Raw genomic sequence first — 20683 nt, 5'->3', positions numbered from 1 at the left:
TGTTTTTGTTTGTGTATATATATATATATATAACAAAACATAGAAAAATATAATAATAGATGCTGAATAAAATGAAATAAAAGTAGAGTCAAAGGTGGTATGTTTTTGTTTGTGTATATATATATAACAAAACATAGAAAAATATAATAATAGATGCTGAATAAAATGAAATAAAAGTAGAGTCAAAGGTGGTATCTAAAGCTAAACATGAAGGAAAAGATTGCCACACCAAAATCAAACATAATAAATTAGTACCACGAAGTTCCAAGTAACACAAATGGATTTGCATTCTCCTATACCTTTTACTCCAGTACATTATGAAAAGGCTCCGTTTCAAAATGAAGACGTTTCCTTGTTGTCTACCCTCTCTAGTTCTTACATACATGTAAGCTTAACCATACATACTACGTCCCAGATTTTAGTTATCCATTCTCTCATGGATGATGTTCTCCCTTTTTTTTTTAACCCAACTTTGACAAAGAAATCTTCTGGCAGCAGCTAACAGAAGTTTAGTTATGAAGGGAAAGACAATTATCCATCTTTTATTGTATTTCTTAATGTCTCAGCAGATGCCCTAGGCTCTTAACTCACATACTGTTTTCCCATTGAAAACCAACAGCACCCCTCTAGCTTGGGGGTTATTTCTACAAGTTAAGCAAACCGGGGCGCGACACAACACATTCCCTCTTCTCAGCTCCCCCCCCCCCACTGTAATCTCAATCTGAATTCCTCAAGACCTATTCGCTTTGTTTTTAATGGCAAGGTGTCTTAGGGATGGTGGAGAAATTCCATCTTCCTGATATGAACTGACCTGATGTAGAACATGGGAAAGAGGAAGTAGCCTTATTGGTCCACCTAGCTCAGTAGCGCCCGTGCTGATTGGTAGTGGATCTCAAGGCTTTCAGACAGGAGTGCCTCCCATCCCCCCCCCCCATGATATGCCAGGGAGCTTTTGCTTGCACAGCCAGCGCTCTACCAGCGGGCCATGACCCTTCCCTGACAAGTGTGCAGATTGGAACATCACTATCCCATGGATTTTGCACTGCTCTGAATATTGCAAAACAATCCTTGGCTCACAACATTTACAACGGGGCATTTTAAAAAGTGGTATCATGAAAGAAAAATGTGTTTAGAGATGGGTATTTGAAGCACATATTGAAACACTTAAAAAAAAAAAAAGCTAAAGCGAGACACCATGAGTATATGGCTGAATGCCTAACATAAGAACATATGCTGGATGAGATCACTGGCCCATCTAGGCCAGCATTATGTTCTCACAGGGGCCAACATGATGCCCCAAAGGTAAACCCACAAGCAAGAATTGAGCACAAAAGGACTCTGCTCCTGTGCTTTCTAGCAGCTGGTACTTAGAGAAGCACTGCTGCCTCCAACTGCAGAGCCATCGTGTATTGTGGCCAACAAGAACCTTCTCCTCCATGAATCTTCCAACCAGCAAACATGACATGGATCACAGAGTCTACCAACTCCACCTGGTACGCAGGCTGAGACCCTACCTGCCTGTAGACTGTCTCGCCAGAGTGGTGCATGCTCTAGTTATCTCCCGCTTGGACTACTGCAATGCGCTCTACGTGGGGCTACCTTTGAAGGTGACTCGGAAACTACAGCTAATCCAGAATGCGGCAGCTAGACTGGTGACTGGGGGTGGCCGCCGAGACCACATAACACCGGTCTTGAAAGACCTACATTGGCTCCCAGTACGTTTCCGAGCACAATTCAAAGTGCTGGTGTTGACCTTTAAAGCCCTAAACGGCCTCGGCCCAGTATACCTGAAGGAGCGTCTCCACCCCCATCGTTCTGCCCGGACGCTGAGGTCCAGCGCCGAGGGCCTTCTGGCAGTTCCCTCATTGCGAGAAGCAAAGCTACAGGGAACCAGGCAGAGGGCCTTTTCGGTAGTGGCGCCCGCCCTGTGGAACGCCCTCCCATCAGATGTCAAAACGATAAACAACTACCTGACATTCAGAAGACATCTTAAGGCAGCCCTGTTCAGGGAAGTTTTTAATGTATGATATTTTAGTGTTTTTTGGTTTCTATGGAAGCTGCCCAGAGTGGCTGGGGAAACCCAGCCAGATGGGCGGGGTACAAATAATAAATTATTATTATTATTATTATTATTATTATTATTATTATTATTATCCATCCTCATTCAGGCATCATATTTCATTTCCTTAAGGTGGCCTTCTCCAACCCGGTGCCCACCAGATGCTGCTGGATTACAACTCCCGTCAGCTCCAACCAGGAGAGTTGTAGCCAAACAACTGGAGGACACCAGGTTGGCAAAGGTTGTCTTAAGGCCATGTACTCCTTTAATTTGGGTCTCCCTGAGAACTGCGTTTCAGTTTCTGCTTCACTTTCCCACAATAAAGACAAAGTATCTTCGCTTAGCCAACAAGCCCCCTACTCTTCCTTCCACAACTGCGGTGACACCTTAAAGTTGATTTCGTCAGAAAGTTTCCACGGATTAGAGTTCATTTAGTCAAATGCACAAAGTCAGATGCATCTTAAGTTGGCTGGTGGAAGCAGCAGTCCCAAACATTTGGAAAGTTCCAGGTTGGTGAAGAATGGCTTACAAGAATCTCAGCAGCTTTGCTGTAACAGGCTAAGACAGCCACCCCTGTGGAACTTTGCAGAGAGAAATGCAAAAAAACCACAACAAACACACACACACACACACACAAACCAAAATGAGAGCCAGATGTAGTGGTTAGAATGTTAGACTAGGATCTGGGAGAGATCAGGGTTCAAACCTCCAGTCATGAAGTTCATCTGGTGACTTTGTGCCACTCACTGCCTCTCAGCCCAACCTGCCTCACAGGATAAAAATAGGGGGTGGGGTGGGGGGGGGGAAATCATGTATGCCACCTTGAGCTCCTTTAAGAAAATGAACGCAGTTATTGTATCATTTATGCAATGAATGATTAATAAAATGAGCGGTGATGCTTCCTTACCACAGTACAGCCATTGTAAAGGTTATGCTGATCTTTGTGAGCGTGAGCACAGAAGTCCATGCATGCTGTCACACCAGAGAAGGGCCTCCCCTCTTTCAGTCCAAGCCGGCAGTCTATTGCTATATCCTCATTTGTAACCTGGTGAGAAAAGACAGCAACAACTCAAATCACAGCAGTACCTTGGGAAAGACGTATGGTTGGTTTGTTTATATTAATATGTAAGTTTTAAAACCTGTTGTTGTGACATTATTATTATTATTATTATTATTATTATTATGTAATACAAAGCATGAAGTTGAACAAAACAAGAAAAACTCACCTAATTCCCCTAACCCTCCCTCTCCCCACAGAACACAGTCAGGAGTAGAATAAAAATAAGACGATACTGAAGTCACCCTGGAGTTGACATCAGATGGAGTTTAATTATTTTGTAACAATTGTCTTCCATACATTTTTAAATTTTTGAATTTTATCTGTGTCGTATTAATTTGTGTAAGCCACCTGGGAGAAAGCGGGCTATAAATAAATGTAAATGTAGCAGCAGCAGCAGCAGCAACTCAAATGGCTTACGTTAAAATAAAATAAAAACAGTAAGTAAAAACACAGCAACACAAATAAAGGCTAAAACCATAGCTTTAGATAGGGAGAGGAGGCAGTACTACAGCTCTCGCACCACTAAAGGTAAAGGTAAAGGTACCCCTGCCTGTACGGGCCAGTCTTGACAGACTCTAGGGTTGTGCACCCATCTCACTCAAGAGGCCGGGGGCCAGTGCTGTCCGGAGACACTTCCGGGTCACGTGGCCAGCGTGACATCGCTGCTCTGGCAAGCCAGAGCCGCACACGGAACGCCGTTTACCTTCCCGCTAGTAAGCGGTCCCTATTTATCTACTTGCACCCGGAGGTGCTTTCGAACTGCTAGGTTGGCAGGCGCTGGGACCGAGCAGCGGGAGCGCACCCCGCCGTGGGGATTCGAACGGCCGACCTTTCGATCGGCAAGCCCTAGGCGCTGAGGCTTTTACCCACAGCGCCACCCACACCACTAGAAGAGACCAAAAGGCTGGGGGAAGGTAAAAGCCCCTGCCTCCAATCTAAAAGTGGGCAAAGATGAGGCTAGGCATGACTCTCTTGGGACAGCTTTCCACAAGCTGGGAGAGGGGGGCATTTGTTAGAGCTGTAAAGGGACAAAGGGCTAAAGTCTGAGTGCCAAGACAAAAGCAACACCCACACTTTCAATGGACTCCTGCAGTCTTTCTCAACCCGGTGCTGTCCAGACATTTTGGACTCCAACTCCCATCAGCCCCAGCCACCAGAGCCACCCTCCCATCTGCCCTGGAATCCAACATTATGCTGCCTGGAGCTGATGGGAGTTGCAGTCCAAGACTGGACTGTCCTTGAAAACAAGACTGCACTGAAGGGGGTGACCATTTGGGTCCCTTCCAACTCTAGAATTCTATGATTACACAAAGACCTGAACCTTCATTTACCTAGCCCCACCCTGGGCTCTATCTTTTGTTTGCTCAATATTTCTTCTAGTGCCAATCTGGTTCTCTCCAGATGTTGCTGGGACTCCAGCTTCCATCAGCCCCAGGCAGTGCTGGCCAATGTTTTGGGAGCTGACTTGAGTTCCAACAACATCTCGAAGATAGCAGGCTGGGCAAAGACTGCTGTAAACCAGTCAAACCAGTATGCAACGAATCAGAGCATTTCCTGCAACGGACCTTGGCAACAGCCTCATAGCCAGTATAGGTCAATGGTTCTTAAAGGCTGTGGCACACCAGCAGGAGAGGATGGCAAGCGTGGTGGGAAGATTTGAGGATAATCAAAGAAACATTTAAACATTTCAGGATTGTATAGTATCATTATTGCAGAATATTGATAGCTATCTTTTAACATGAGAGCATCAAGTAATGCTGCAAGCTCACACCCTCTCACTGTGGGGTACCTATGAAAGAGGTGCTTTATAATAATATTTTGGAATGACTTATGTTCTTATGTAGCTGAATTGTTTTATCCTTTCTGGATGTCCCATGAGCATATCAAGTAGATGTGTTCAATGTTACCAGTCAAGCACTGCTAGAAGCTGGTCCCCACCCCACCCCTGGCCAAAAATTCAGTGTGGCACAAGCAAACTTTTATTCTGAAATATGGCTCAAAGAAAAAAGTTTGAAAACCACTGGGATCTATACCTAAATCAGCAGCACAAGAATAACCAGAGCTGTACAGTGGGCCATTCCAGGTACCTGATTTTTGTAGGCCTGGGGTGCCAGCCTCCTATAAAGTGGGGCGACTTCTGTGGCCAGGTCCTGGAAGCTTCTTCTGAGAACTTCTTCCTGCAGGGAGAGATTGGGAGAGTCATAGTTGCTCATTGCTGAGTCAGACTACCTAGTTCAATAGCCTATGCCCAGCAGCCAACAGCATCTCCCTGAGGCCCAGAGACATTTCCTACCTCACTGTCACTGCCTGTGATCCTTTTTCATGGGAGATGCCAGAGATTCATTCAGGCTGCAACTTTCTGCACTCAAAGCAGGGGCTTTTCTACAGGACAACAGCCTCTAACCCTTTCACCTTTTTTTAATGGATCCATAGTAAAGCATTTCAAAGGAGCTGCATCAAAAACTAGTGCCAGCAAGGACATTTCCAAAACAAGGGGTAATACTTCCAAGCGTTTCACCCAGACCCAATCCTTTCTACCAAATATTAAAAGCTAGCATCATAGAGTTGTAGCCAAATGCCAGTCCTACTCATAGTAGACCCACCAACATTAATGGGCATGACAAGCTTAGGTTCATTCATTTCACTTGATCTACTCTGAGTAGAACTTAGTTGGATGCAATCCATAGTGATCAGTAACCTATATTATTTATAAGAACTGTGAACACCTTTCAAATGAGGAAACAAGAAATTCATTCTGGAGTAATCAGTACAATGGTTACAATTCGTGACGCACTTTCCCTATTAGCAGCCCCCTCCTTTAGTTCTTAAATATTTTTGCCATTAGGACAAATTCCAAAACTTTTTCCATCCACTTATTTTTGGTATGGTTTGTAGAGGCTATTTTCCAGCCCTTTCACGTTTACAAGAAGGAAGCAATGACTTGCTTGACCAAATGCAAGCAGGTATTTGGTCAGCCTACTTTTGGGGAAGTCTCACATGAACTTTGCCAGAATCCCATGTCATTGCTCTTCCCCTTAAGAGATTCTGGTGAACCCTGGAGCCCTAATCCCCCTTGAAAAATGAACAAGCAAAACAAAGGGAGGCGTGGTGGTGGGTGGGTGTCTCACTAACCTCTTTGGGGTTGTCTCCCTGAAGTCTGAATTTCCTGGGCGTTTTGCTTCGAGCGTATTTGCACCCATTGAAATACATGCTCCAAGAGCAGCCGAAGGAGAAAGAGGCACCACAGGTGTTGGGGTCCTTGCCTTGACATGCACAGGTCCGGCTGCAATGAATACAAAGGAAGGCATTTCAGATGCTGTCCACAGCAGCCAAATGGAGCTACTGACCTGTGCTCTTGTCATTCCCAACCCACTGAATCTAAAGGTGTCAACCACAAATGAGTTGGGAAGGCCAAATCCCCCCACCAGGAGGTGCCCATCAAGGGAGCACAACCATAAACCAACACTTGACCTCTAAAAAGCATTGACTTATAAAGCAGTTAAGGGGATTTCCTTTTCTTTCCTTTCCGATAATGTGGGAGGTATGGGTTGTGCTCATATTAATGTGATGTGAAGTTTATTCCCAAGATTAACTTTTAATGTGCTTGCAACGTAGTGTGTTAACTGTTATGTATATCTGTCTTATCAGTGGCTAATATGTTGCAATAGTTTAATGAGCTTAAATCTTATTGTCTTTTCTCTAAATAAGTGTTCATAATCATGGGAGCTTTCTAACACACATAAAGGTAAAGGTAAAGGTACCCCTGCCCGTACGGGCCAGTCTTGTCAGACTCTAGGGTTGTGCGCCCATCTCACTCTAGAGGCCAGGGGCCAGCACTGTCCAGAGACACTTCCGGGTCACGTGGCCAGCGTGACATCGCTGCTCTGGCAAGCCAGAGCCACACACGGAACGCCGTTTACCTTCCCGCTAGTAAGCGGTCCCTATTTATCTACTTGCACCCAGGGGTGCTTTCGAACTGCTAGGTTGGCAGGCGCTGGGACTGGGCAACGGGAGCACACCCCGCCGCGGGGATTCGAACCGCCGACCTTTCGATCGGCAAGCCCTAGGTGCTGAGGCTTTTACCCACAGCGCCACCCGCATCCCGTTCAAACACACATAGCTACGATTTATTGTGTACAGGTAACAATTTATTGTGTACAGGTAACATGTGCGGTTTCAACTTTACCTGGCTGAAGGCTGGCTAGCTAAAACTGCACAAATTGAATGCACAGAATGCAGAGAGCTTAAAAGCTATTTTTGTACAGGGTATTCCCCAGCACAGAAAGAGCTTTTAAGCTCTCTGTCTTGCAGAGCTGAAAGAAATGCCTGGTACAGCCTAATAAAGGCCTCGCACAACAAGGACACATCCTGTTTCTGGCGTACCATATCAGGCCTACTGGAGCATGGAGAGGGCCAACTTGTACTGTCGAACCCCAAGAATGGACGCAGTACTACCGCTCACTTTTCGTAGACCAGGATACTCAGCTTAATCACCCAACAGTATCTCCAGAAAACTTACCAGCTTGGCCCCCAGTGTCCACGACTGAGGTAAAAGACCTAATTACACAGCTAAAAAACAATAAAGCCCCAGGCATTGATCACCTGCCCCCAGAACTTTTGAAGTCCAATATTGACTGGTGGACACATCTGCTTGCGGCGATATTCTCTCACATTGATTCTTCTGGTTTACTCCCTGACAGCTGGGCCATTGCGGTAATCATCCCAATATTCAAAAAGGGCCCTACTTCGGATCCGGCCAGCTACAGACCTGTCAGCCTCTTACCTATAGTTAGTAAATTATATGCAAAACACCTCCACAATAAATTAATCCACTGGATTGATGTTGAGGCTATCCTTGCGGAAGAGCAAGCAGGATTCAGGCAAGGCAGATCTACCATAGACCATTGCTTCGTCCTAGCCCACCTCATAGATAAGTACGCCAAGCAATCTCGCGATGTGCTGTATGCTGCTTTCATTGATTTGAAAGCTGCTTTTGACTCAATCTCACAAGTAAGACTATGGGCTAAACTGAACACCTCAAGCATAGACAAAAGATCTTATTAACTGCCTTTATAAAGACACTGTGCTGAAAGTGCGTTGCTCTACAAATGGCCAACTTACAGGATCTGTACCAGCCACAAAGGAAGTCAAGCAAGGATGCATTTTAGCCCTGGCACTCTTCAACCTATACATAAATGACATGGTCCAGTGGCTAACATCTCCAGAGTTCCAGGCCCCTAAACTGGCCTCAATACCAATCTCTGTACAATTATATGCTGATGATGCGGTCCTCTTATCCCAAACAAAAATAGGCCTAAAAAGATTGCTGAGAGAATTCTCAGTGTATTGCCAGAGAGAACACCTGGTCGTAAACTATCAGAAAACCAAAGTTATGGTTTTCTCAAGAAAATATAGGCCCCGCAGTTGGTGTATGGACAATCAGCCAATTGAACAGGTCAAAGCTTTCAAATATTTGGGCCTTATCTTCCAGTCCATGGGGTCATGGGGAGCACACCAAAATGTGCAAAAGAAAAAGCATCCCAAAGTGCCAAGACTTTGACTTGCTTTTTCCATACAAAGGGTGGCAAACATATACCATCAGCCCTAGAAGTCTTCTAAGCTAAACCCCCTGGCAACAGCTACTATACGGGGTTCAGATTTGGACTGGTAACCACCTTAGCATTTTGGAAGCAGTTCGATCAAAGTTTCTAAGGCAAATTTTTTCTGTACTGCCATGCGTCCCAAACACATCACTGAGACTGGAGGCCAGTCTCCCTTCAGTAGAAGTACAGACTTGGCAAAGAACTCTTAACTTCTGGCTCCGCCTAAACTCAAATCTCCCCGGTTTACTATCCCTAGTACTTCAAGACTCCCATAAAAGTGCCTGGCTTTAAACCGTCTATCAAACACTTTACTCTTGCGGCCTATCCCCACAACACCTACTCACTATGGGCCCTACTAATGCAAACAGTCTAATTGGTCAACGTCTAAAAGATATCGAGCATCAGAACAACCTGGCCACTATAAGGAAATTCTGCCCTTGGTATGTTCATTTTCCACTCTCCATTTTGATTCTCTGGCCCCATATCTACACAAACTTATTATCCCAAAATACAGACGTGCTTTTACACTTGCAAGACTGGATGTTTTGCCATCTGCGGTACTTGAGGGTCGATTCCAAAAGATCCCGCCTGAGAAACGTCTTTGCCCCTGTGGAGATGGTAGCACCGAAACAGCGGCACATGTCCTCCTGTCTTGCACTCTCTACAAAGACCTGAGGAACGAGATCATCACCCCACTCGTACTAACCATCCCAGGGCGCTCAACCACTGCCACAATGTCCTTTCTTCTATCAGATCAAAATGAGCAGATAACAGCAAAGGTTGCTAGGTTCATAGCAGGGGCAATCAGAATAAGGGCCACTAACTGACAGCTGATTCAGGACTTTAAATTGTGCTCTTATATCAAATTTCCTTTTCTGCGTATACTGTAATGTATACATTACATTGCAATGCGAATAAAGTTTTATTTTATCTCTGTCTTGCTTACTGTCTTGCTTACTAGAAGGCTCTCATGTGGGCTCTGAGAGGCTCTCATGATGTCTCACACATTCCTATGAGAGCCTCCCAGAGCTGGTAAGCAAGGCAAAGAACTTAAAAATTAAAAAACCCTTTGCCTTGCTTGGGAGGGTTAAGGCCCATTTGGCACAACAGCTCCAGAAGGTAAAAGTGCGCTGGTGGGGGCGGTTCCAAGGGTGTGATTCTAGTATTCCCTGTCTCATGTCAAGATTGTTGTTTTTAAAAAAGGATTGCCAATTCCCGTTATCACTGAATCTGATAATTTTAAGCAGGGAAGAGCTCAAAATGTTGGCCTGGAGGGGGCAAGTTTCATATGGACCCAAGGATCTTCTATTTGGGCCCTAATCAACGGTAGTCAGGGGAGAGAAGGGAGGAGGGAAAGCGGGAGAAATTTGTTAGTTTTTGAGGTAACATGTTCACCTCGTCAGAAGCAGAAATCAGGAGTCAATAAAGGACCCGCCTCTCCCCAAGTCCAAGGAAACTTTCAGTAAATCAACTCCATTGCTCAGGAAAGTGAGGCAAACTTCATACTGCAGAGTAAACCATGGGCAAATAAACACACACACACACACACACACACACACACACACAAGCAGAACAGGGCTGTGGTTAGCTGCTTTGTCTCCTCCCGGCCAAGATCTCTGAGAAAATGCTGTGTCCCACAAGCCTCTTGTCTCCAGCAGCCTGGCCAGGGCTCAAGGAACTTACTCGTCGTTCAGCCCACATCGCCGGGTGGTGGGGTTTCCATATTTCGTGAGGGTGTCAGTGAGCTCCTGGTACAGGGTGTCCCCCAGGGCACGAGGGATCCCCTCCCAGGCCAGAATCAAGATAATGATGACAGCATTCTGGCAGTGATGACCAGCACGGTGTCGCACCAGGCACAAGAGCTTCTCCTCTAAGTTGTGCCTCCTGATGACCTGGAAAACAGGAGAGGGTTTTGCTTGGTTAAGGAAAATAAAGCCTCCAACCTCACCCTGCCATCCTCCCCCAACGGGGCCAGAGTGATGCTGCCCAGCCTCCTGGGCAGAACTGCCCAAAGAGAAGTCAACATTAATGGGGCAAAGTGGCACACTGTAGACTTATTTTCCACACAATTGAAGGAACTGCAGTTGCTGCTGACTGCCCTGGCGTGGCAGTGCTGCCCTTCTGTTGCCTGGTGACAGTCTCCACATCAATGCCTGAACATAAGAGATGCCTAACTGCTGGATCAGACCACCAAAAGCCCACCCAGTCCAGCATCTTGTTTCCCACGGTGGCCAGCCGGATCCCTCTGGAAAGAAAATAAGTGGGCTGTAGAAGCGTTTCTCCATTGCTATGCCCAAGCAACTGGAGTGAAGTGGCATCCTAGGTGAGAGCCCTTGCCCCTCTCCTCCTCCTCCTCCACTGCCACCACCACTATGAAATTGTATCTTCCTTCCACTATTCCTGCAATGAGAGTTATTGAGGGTCTTTGGGGCAGAATTTGGGAACATTCTTGTTTGCCGGCAGTGACTGCATAGGAACTGCTATTCGGCCAGGTTTCTGGGATAAATGCTAAATGCCAGGGGAAAGGAGGGCAGCCACTTACCCACTTCGCAATGGGGCAGCCGCGGGAGCTCTTTCCTTCCTTCCCTGTGTAGATCACTTTTTCAATTCTGATGGCTTTTCCCTTCTCACCATACCTGGTTGAAAAAGTCACAACATTAGGAAGACAAACAGGGCACATGACTGAGAGCTCTGCTCTGGAGGACTATCTGAGTGAAACCTCTTTCTGAAAGACTGGAGAAAGATTACAAGATGGGTTGGGCTTCCACTTGCCAAATGGCTTTCAAACTAGCCAGCAGGGCCATCTTACCCATAGGTGCTAGGGGTGCGGGGCACCCGGGCGCTGGGATCTCAGGGGTGGCAGGCCAAGAGTCTGGGGCCCGAGAGTGGAGTCCGGGGAAGAGCCCACCCGTCAGTCGGAGCGCCGCAGTGGGCTCTTCTGCTGCGAGTGGCTCTGTGCTGCAAGTTCAGGGGCAACCGAGCCAGCAAGACGCTGAGACGACCAGCCGACTCCACCCTCCTGCGTGCCTAGGACTGGGCAACATGGGGAGGCAGGTGCCGGGCGGATCTTTGCATCCCAGTGCCCCATATGCTTAAGACAGCCCTGCTAGCCAGGATAGTAAGCTGACTTCAAAACCATGGTTTAATATTCTAGCTTGTTTGTGAGCTGTTCACCATAGTTTAGGAGTCTGGATGCAACAGGAAGCTGTGGTTAGGAAATGAAAGATGACTTGTTCAGCTGCTTGTGTGAAAGGAAGAGCAAAGGGAGGCTACATGCAAGTGCAAGGCTTATGAAAGCCAGGACTGGTTTGTGTATGTTTCACCCAACATGTACTCTAAAATGCTTGGTGTGGTTCTTGTTTTGCCATCCCAGTGCTTCGGGGCATCATAGCTAAGAGACAGCCAAATACAACTTCCTACCTTAGTTCTATTAATTGCAACTCAACCTTCCCAAAGAGCAGTATCTCCAGGATACCGGAGGTCACACACTGGGGCTTTGCTATTCACTGGGAAAAGGTTGCATTTCACTTTACTGCAGAAGACGTGCTTCTCAAAAGGACTCACTGAGCGTGGGAGCTGTTCTTCATCTCAGTTATTGATGCACAGAGGTTCTTTTCCCACCTCCGCCTTTAGGATCGTCAGCCTCCCAGCCCTGGTTGTGCTGCCTGCGGTGGTGATTCAGTGGCAATGTGTTTAGAGGTGACTCAGCTTCTTCAGCAGTCTATGAGTCAACTGCAGGGGAGTAACCTAATCAGTCTGAACATGTGTCGGCCCACCTGCAAGCAGTCTGCAGCACTAACCCTCCCTGTTGCCTGGGCAAAACTCCTCAATGGAAACAATAGTGGGGAAAGCACCTCTTTCTTGTATGGTATACCTAAAATTCAAATGACCTTCTGGATGAGCCAGGGAGACAACACTTCTACTGGCAACAATTAACAGAAGTACCTGAACATCTTACATTTTTAATGCTGAGAGGATGTGAGCCTCAGCCCAACCTTCCCTTTTTAAAAACATGGCAGTCTTCAGACAATTCTCCAAACCATGATTTGGAGGATGAGAAACAAGCTGCATGCTCCCTCCTCCCTTCTCAGAAAACTCATGTGGACTTTATTTATTTATTTATTTATTTTATTGTATTTATATCCCACCGTTTTCTCAAAGGAGCTCAAGGTGAAGTACCGTCTTTTTCGCCCTATAGGACGCACTTTTCCCCCTCTGAAAATGAAGGGGAAATGTGTGTGCGTCCTATGGGGCGAATGCAGGGGGGAGGCAGGCAGGAAAAGCTCCCAAAAGCCACACACAAGCTCCGCGCGGCTCTTGCGGGCTTTTCCTCAGGAGGGACAAGGGACTGACGCCACCAATCAGTCCCTTCTCCCTCCTCGTAGAAAAGCCCACAGGAGCCGCGTGCTCCTTAAAGGGTGCGCGGCTCCTGTGGGCTTTTGCGGGAGGTGGGGGTATTGCCATAGCCCCGCGCCGCCTCTCCCGGCTGGAGAGGTGGCGCGCGGCTATGGCAGCAGCCTCTCCAGCCCGGAGAGTGTGCGCAGGGCTAAGGAATAGCCCCGCGACCCTCTCCCAGCTGGAGAGGTGACGTGCGGCTTTAGAAGCAGCCTCTTTAGCCGCGCGCCACCTCTCCAACCCGGAGAGTTTGCGTGGGGCTAAGGAATAGCCCCGCGACCCTCTCCCAGATGGAGAGGTGACGCGTGGCTATAGAAGCAGCCTCTTTAGCCGCGTGCCACCTCTCCAGCTGGGGGAGCGTGCGCGGGGCTAACGAATAGCCCCGCGACCCTCTCCCAGCTGGAGAGGTGACGCATGGCTATGGAAGCGAGGTGCCTGTTCTGCGAAGCCGGGGGAGGAGCAGAAGGGTCTCCTTCAGTTCCTCCTCCAGCTTCGCTTGATGGGCGCTGCGCAGTTCTCCCTCTCCGCGCAGCGCAGCGCCTCTCCTTCGCAGGAGATTTGTGTCACTCCAAGTCAGGCAAGGATTGAGTCACTTGCATGAAAACCTTATTCTTACTTTCTTTCCCTTTCCCTTTCCCTTTCCCTTCCCCACCTCCTATACCTGACAAGGGAAAATTTCTATTTTTAACACAGCTGTTTTGTGCAATACCTCTTCTGCCCAAAAGACGTGTTTTAAAAACTTTTTAAAAAAATTATGGGGCACCTGCACCCTTTTCCTATTGGCTCCCTTTTATAGGGAGTTACGGTGATCATGCAAAAAAATTTTGATTATGCAAAAGCCTTTGACTGTGTCGACCACAGCAAACTATGGCAAGTTCTTAAAGAAATGGGAGTGCCTGATCACCTCATCTGTCTCCTGAGAAATCTCTATGTGGGACAAGAAGCTACAGTTAGAACTGGATATGGAACAACTGATTGGTTCAAAATTGGGAAAGGAGTACGACAAGGCTGTATTTTGTCTCCCTGCTTATTTAATTTATATGCAGAATACATCATGCGAAAGGCTGGGCTTGATGAATCCCAAGCTGGAATTAAGATTGCCGGAAGAAATATCAACAACCTCAGATATGCAGATGACACAACCTTGATGGCAGAAAGTGAGGAGGAATTAAAGAACCTTTTAATGAGGGTGAAAGAGGAGAGCGCAAAATATGGTCTGAAGCTCAACATCAAAAAAACGAAGATCATGGCCACTGGTCCCATCACCTCCTGGCAAATAGAAGGGGAAGAAATGGAGGCAGTGAGAGATTTTACTTTCTTGGGCTCCATGATCACTGCAGATGGTGACAGCAGCCACGAAATTAAAAGACGCCTCCTTCTTGGGAGAAGGGCAATGACAGGCCTAGACAGCATCTTGAGAAGTAGAGACGTCACCTTGCCAACAAAGGTCCGTATAGTTAAAGCCATGGTTTTCCCAGTAGTGATGTATGGAAGTGAGAGCTGGACCATAAAGAAGGCTGATCGCCGAAGAATTGATGCTTTTGAATTATGGTGCTGGAGAAGACTCTTGAGAGTCCCATGGACTGCAAGAAGATCAAACGTATCCATTCTTAAGGAAATCAGCCCTGAGTGCTCACTGGAAGGACAGATCGTGAAGCTGAGGCTCCAGTACTTTGGCCACCTCATGAGAAGAGAAGACTCCCTGGAGAAGACACTGATGCTGGGAAAGATGGAGGGCACAAGGAGAAGGGGGCGACAGAGGACGAGATGGTTGGATAGTGTTTTCGAGGTTACCAGCATGAGTCTGACCAAACTGCGGGAAGTAGTGGAGGACAGAGGTGCCTGGCGTGCTCTGGTCCATGGGGTCACGAAGAGTCGGACACGACTAAACGACTAAACAACAACAACAACAACAACGGTGATCACAGAATCAAAGTGTTGAAGGTTATCTATGTTGATGCAAGAATTTTAAAAGAGAAAAGAGAAGAAATCTTTTTAAACTGCACATGTTTTGCAACTTACCGTTCTTCCATGAGTTCCCTGATGGCTGCCACAGTTGGTCCAGATCCCAGGTGGGTGTAATAGGGCCCTTCGTCTTTTTCCACTATTTGCTCTGTTTAAAAACAAAACCAGGTGAATTATTTCACCTCGGTGTCTTTGCCTTTTTATAGCAAAGGGAACAGGTGTAACTGAAAGTTTGTTAAGCTGAAGGTGGACAGAATGAAGACCTTGGTCAGATGCCCCACTGAAACTGCAAAAACGAGGGAGGGGGGAAGGAGAGAGCGGAAGCACAGCTCACCAAAACACAACTGGGATTTTAAACTGCACTGTGATTTACACAACATGATAAGTTACAAACTATTTTGTGAAGCTTATGCTCAAAAGTGGCCTAAAATTATTTTCAAAGAAATAAATTTCCTTTATTCTAGGAGTAGAGGACTGGTGCCCTCCAATGTTGCTGGACTACAACTCCTATTCTCTTGACTCACTGGCCAGGCCGGCTGAGGCTGACAGAGTCCAAAAACTGGAGGTTATTGGCTGGAGGTTCTCCAGTCCCAGCTAATCCCTTGCTGCCACCACAGCAGCAAGGTCAATTAGGCAGGTAGGCTGGTTGGAGTTTCATAGGGGAAGCTGTGGGAGACACCTGACTCTGTTCTCTTCCCCGAGACATCATCAAGAACAGGCTAAGCGTTATACTAATTCTCCAAGTAAGAGGGGAACTCTGCTGTTTGTGGCTTCTTTCTGCAAGCTCAATTCCAAGCCTGATCAGGGAGGGGAGGGAGATGGGTACTAGCCACAATGGCTAGGCTCTGCCTCCACAAATGGAAGAGAGGTGAGTGCCCACAGGAATCAGACTTGGCAGCTCCACCACAGAGCCACCCTGACAGCTTCTCTGCTGACAGACTGCAAGCCCCCCCCCCCCCACTCCCAGAACAAGGCATCTACTGCATGTCACAGAGCAGAGAGCCAGGCAGGTCCCTTAGGAAGGTGCTTGACACAGAGGGTTAGAGTGTGAGTGGGGGGAGTTACAATCCAGTCCAGGCAAATGGTTCATCTAGATTAGGCATCCCCAAACTCTGCCCTCCAGATGTTTTGGGACTACAATTCCCATCATCCCTAGCTAACAGGACCAGTGGTCAGGGATGATGGGAATTGTAGTCCCAAAACATCTGGAGGGCCGAGTTTGGGGATGCCTGATCTAGTTAGCAGCAACCCTTAGAAGTCTCAGTGTTTTCTCTGTTCTGCTTCCTTAATAAAGAAACTAACCGTAAGTTAGCTGCCATGGCACTGTCATTCTCTGTTCTGCAAATGACCTGTTCTCCCTGTCGGCTCCTTGAGAGCTGGTGGCATTTTATATATAAGTGGTGTCAAAGAAGCAAAAGTACAAGCTAAAAGATGTGCATCCTCCCTCTGCAATACTGCTGTGTATTTCATGATATTCATTCAAATGCCTTAAGAAACATGCAAGAGATCCTAAAGCGGCAGGGACCTCTCACCTACTTGGAGTAGCAAAAAGGACTGGTCCCAGGCTGATATTTGCAACCCCAGACAAAAGTGCAGCCACATCTAGAGGCCCTAAGCAAGATCAGGGGAAAGCCCTTCTGGTTAAGATCTCGGGTCTGCTGACCTAGTAATTAAGGTAAGCTACAAATACAAAATTCTTCACTGCTCAAATGGTAACCCTGACTTGAGCTCAAAACTTATTTCTCCTCCTTCCCTCCCAGCTCTGAAAACAAAGTGCTTCTGTTTCCTGTTTCCACAGAGCACAACAAAGGTATCTGACTGAAAAACAGGAATGCCTTCAGCTCTGCATCTCTGAAAGGCTCCCAAATGGTCCACATGCCCATCTTAATAAGCCAGTTCTAATGAATCCCATACCAACTAGCTGGGAGCTGAGATTTACCCTTCCTGCGTCCTTTTGTCATAAGATAACCTACAATTTAGTAAACAAAAAATACAACTCATTGATGGAAAAAGAGGATGGCTGCCAATATCTTCTGTTTCCTAATAAAATAATGTTATACAGTGGTACCTCGGGTTAAGTACTTAATTTGTTCCGGAGGTCCGTTCTTAACCTGAAACTGTTCTTAACCTGAAGCACCACTTTCGCTAATGGGGCCTCCCGTTGCTGCCGCGCGATTTCTGTTCTCATCCTGAAGCAAAGTTCTTAACCCGAGGTACTATTTCTGGGTTGGCGAAGTCTTTAACCTGAAGCGTATGTAACCTGAAGCGTATTTAACCCAAGGTACCACTGTATTTATAACAATAACAAACTGGAACTAGAATAGCAACAGCTAGCTATTTATGTAGCCTCTCTCAGCTGAAACTGCTTTCACCAGTTAATTAACTAAGGTTGCAAATATCCTCACCTCACTTATCTGGGCGTTAGCTCCCTTACATGGGACTTTACTTCTAAGTAGACATGGTTGGGACTAGGCCTGGGCAATGTATTGATACGTTGCCTGAAACTGGTTTAAATTTAAAATTGCAAGAGCGATAATTTCCAATCAGACAATGTATCACTAATCTGTGGCCCTGCTCACACCCACCCACACACCCACACACACACCCCACAGCCCAACCGCTGACCTCAGGAGTGGGGTTTGCCTGCCTGTAAGCCAGTGCCTTCATTTATTTCCCTGGCCATGTGAGTGCCGCTTCCTCCCTCCATTCCTCCTTGCACAGAGCAGAACAGTGGTTTGTGGTAGCCGCCGCTTGTACAATGAGAGACTATCATTGGGGCAAGCTGCGGCTGGCAGTTCCAGTGCCAGGCCATGTGGTGCCCTGGCTGCTGTGGGTAGTGCCCAGGGTAGTATCACCTGCCCAGCCTTGCCAGGAAGAGGCAGAAGCTGCACAGGATGATGCTAATCACATCCCGGGCTGGCAACTGTCTTCTTCCTCCCCATCTCCTTTCTGACATCATAATATACCACCACATCGTGAAGTTTAGTTGGCGATATATTACGATGTTGGAAAGCAGATATCGCCCAGCCCTAGTTAGGACTGCATCCTTAAACCTTAATTAAAGGTGATCCGTTAAAACAGTCTGGGGCCAACCAAAACAGCACAGAGAAAAATCCTGCAGAAAGAATGATCATGTTGTTTGTGACATTTCACTTGGTCCTAATCAATTTATTGCTCTCCTATGACTTTGGGATCTTTTTCAAATAAACCAACAAGGCTACTCATGGAAGTTATTATTATTTTTTATTTGATTTATTTATTTCATAGAATCTATAAACCATTTTTCACCAGAAGCCCCAAAGAGTTGTGCAACAATATAAAGGTAGTTCAACAGACCAAGGTCAGTTAAAAGCAATTCCATACACTACAACACAACGTTACTGCACTAAGACCATGAGGTGTACAAAAGCACCTGGACCTAAGGCAGTATTAGTTGGCCTGGGAGAAAAGGCAGGTCTTAGAAAGATGGTGAAAAGCCACAGCAACATTGCCACCTGTGCCTTCGGGCTTAATTACACCAATCTGGTCCATCAGACCAAGCCTTTCCCATCTGACACTGCATTAATGCCAAAAAGGGCTCAAGAAGCTTTATTTGCAAGCCCCTTGAAAGCAGCTGTCAGAGGTCTAGGACAGGCATAGGCAAACTCCGGCCCTCCAGATGTTTTGAGACTACAATTCCCATCATCTCTGACCACTGGTCCTGTTAGCTAGGGATGATGGGAATTGTAGTTCCAAAACATCTGGAGGGCCAGAGTTTGCCTATGCCTGGTCTAGGAGCACGTCAGGCCAGTGTTACACATTACACAGAATGAAATCAGGGTCCTCAGCCCTCACCGCCCTGCCACTAGGGCTTCTTCAGCTTCTCATAGATCATCAGAACAATGGCAAACCCATGTTGGCTGGTCCTAATGGGAGCTGTAGCCCCAAAAAGCTGGAGAGCAGCTGGAGGAGGCCTGACTAGAGCTTAAATTGGTTAATTTCATTGTACACAGGTTGTACATTGACAATAAAGGTATTATTATTATTATTATAAATGGAGTTCCAAGGTCACTGACCATGGATCAGATTTTGGCCCACTCTGTCTCATCCATTTCATGCACAAGTTGGCAACAGTGACCCAACGCCATCTGTCGGATTCTTTGTTGTGATTCCTGCCTTGCAGGGGGTTGGACTAGACAACACTTTGTTGTTGTTGTTTAGTCGTTTAGTCGTGTCCGACTCTTCGTGACCCCATGGACCAGAGCACGCCAGGCACCTCTGTCCTCCACTACCTCCCGCAGTTTGGTCAAACTTATGCTGGTAACCTCGAAAACACTATCCAACCATCTCGTCCTCTGTCACCCCCTTCTCCTTGTGCCCTCCATCTTCCCCAGCATCAGTGTCTTCTCCAGGGAGTCTTCTCTTCTCATGAGGTGGCCAAAGTACTGGAGCCTCAGCTTCACGATCTGTCCTTCCAGTGAGCACTCAGGGCTGATTTCCTTAAGAATGGATGCGTTTGATCTTCTTGCAGTCCATGGGACTCTCAAGAGTCTCCTCCAGCACCAAAATTCAAAAGCATCAATTCTTCGGCGATCAGCCTTCTTTATGGTCCAGCTCTCACTTCCATACATCACTAAGACAACACTTTAGGTCCCTTCCAACTCTACGATTCTATGAGCTTGTGGACTTTTGGGACACCATACCACTTCATACCTGGAAAGACAAGAGTCCCCACCTTGGGTTGAGTTCACCGCTATGCCACTCTCTTCCCCTCAGAAACAACAGTGCAAGTGTAAGTCCAAGTCCAAGGCCCAATTCTGCTGGCAGAGTCGCAGGTAAAGCCCTGGAAACTACCACTTGATACCTTCCATACCTTTGACTCCGAGAGTAAATGGAAAAGACAGTTCATGCTGTCAAGCCCTAGCAGGTCCTGGGGGGTTCACAGTCCCTTTCAGTCAACTATCACACCAAAGGCACCGCATGAAATGGAAGTCCATCAACCGCTACTGGAAAGAATTTTGTTTTGTTTTGACTATGGCAGACCAACACGGCTACCTATCTGTAACCAAAGGCTCCTGCAATCCTAACTGACTGAATCAAGCTTGGTGGTGTTAGAAACTCAGATATATAAGCAGGGCACTAAATGGCGCTTTAGACCTATGTTGTGGTCACCACAAGAAGATGTTGATTCACAGGAGCTTGGACTGCATGACCCTTGGGGTCCTTTCCAATGCTACAATTCTACATGTTTATGATCTCAACTACATTGATTGACTGTAGCTTGCTCTTACAACAATTCACTTGTCCCAGTATGCAAGACAGAGAAACACACACAGTGGAAATGGAAATGATATTAACTATGGAACAAGGCAGAGGTTTTTAAACAGTGATTTGTGAGTTCCCTTTGGGTGGCCTGTGGAGAGGCTGCAGCACAGTCAAATATCTCTGTACTCAGCCCTGCACCTACTTTCCTTGACGTGATGATGGAGGACTGCATGCAAGTCAGTTGGCTCAGTTGCCAGCCTGGTGCCCCAAACTCTCCACGTAGTCATGATTGGACCTGTGCCAGCAGCAAAATGCGCCTGGTACCTACCTGGGAATTTAGAACACTGGTGCTTGGCT

General features: G+C 46.9%; 1 protein-coding gene across 6 annotated transcripts in view; it reads right to left on the bottom strand.

The window, feature by feature from the left end:
• TET3 (tet methylcytosine dioxygenase 3) overlaps window positions 1-20683 on the bottom strand; it is a 120888-nt gene that overhangs the window by 13175 nt on the left and 87030 nt on the right. For all 6 annotated transcript variants that reach the window (XM_028741116.2, XM_028741117.2, XM_077931228.1 and 3 more), the window contains 6 exons: window positions 15140-15230; window positions 11265-11358; window positions 10406-10614; window positions 6252-6402; window positions 5207-5296; window positions 2967-3104 (listed from right to left, as the gene is read on the bottom strand). In XM_028741116.2, coding sequence (XP_028596949.2) covers window positions 2967-3104; window positions 5207-5296; window positions 6252-6402; window positions 10406-10614; window positions 11265-11358; window positions 15140-15230 — 773 coding nt within the window. The remainder of the gene's footprint in view (window positions 1-2966; window positions 3105-5206; window positions 5297-6251; window positions 6403-10405; window positions 10615-11264; window positions 11359-15139; window positions 15231-20683) is intronic.

This window comes from Podarcis muralis, chromosome 7, assembly GCF_964188315.1.
Source record: "Podarcis muralis chromosome 7, rPodMur119.hap1.1, whole genome shotgun sequence".
In the NCBI taxonomy this organism is placed as follows: domain Eukaryota; kingdom Metazoa; phylum Chordata; class Lepidosauria; order Squamata; family Lacertidae; genus Podarcis; species Podarcis muralis.
Note: the sequence above shows the minus strand (reverse complement) of the source record. Positions and strands in the feature narration are given on the sequence as shown.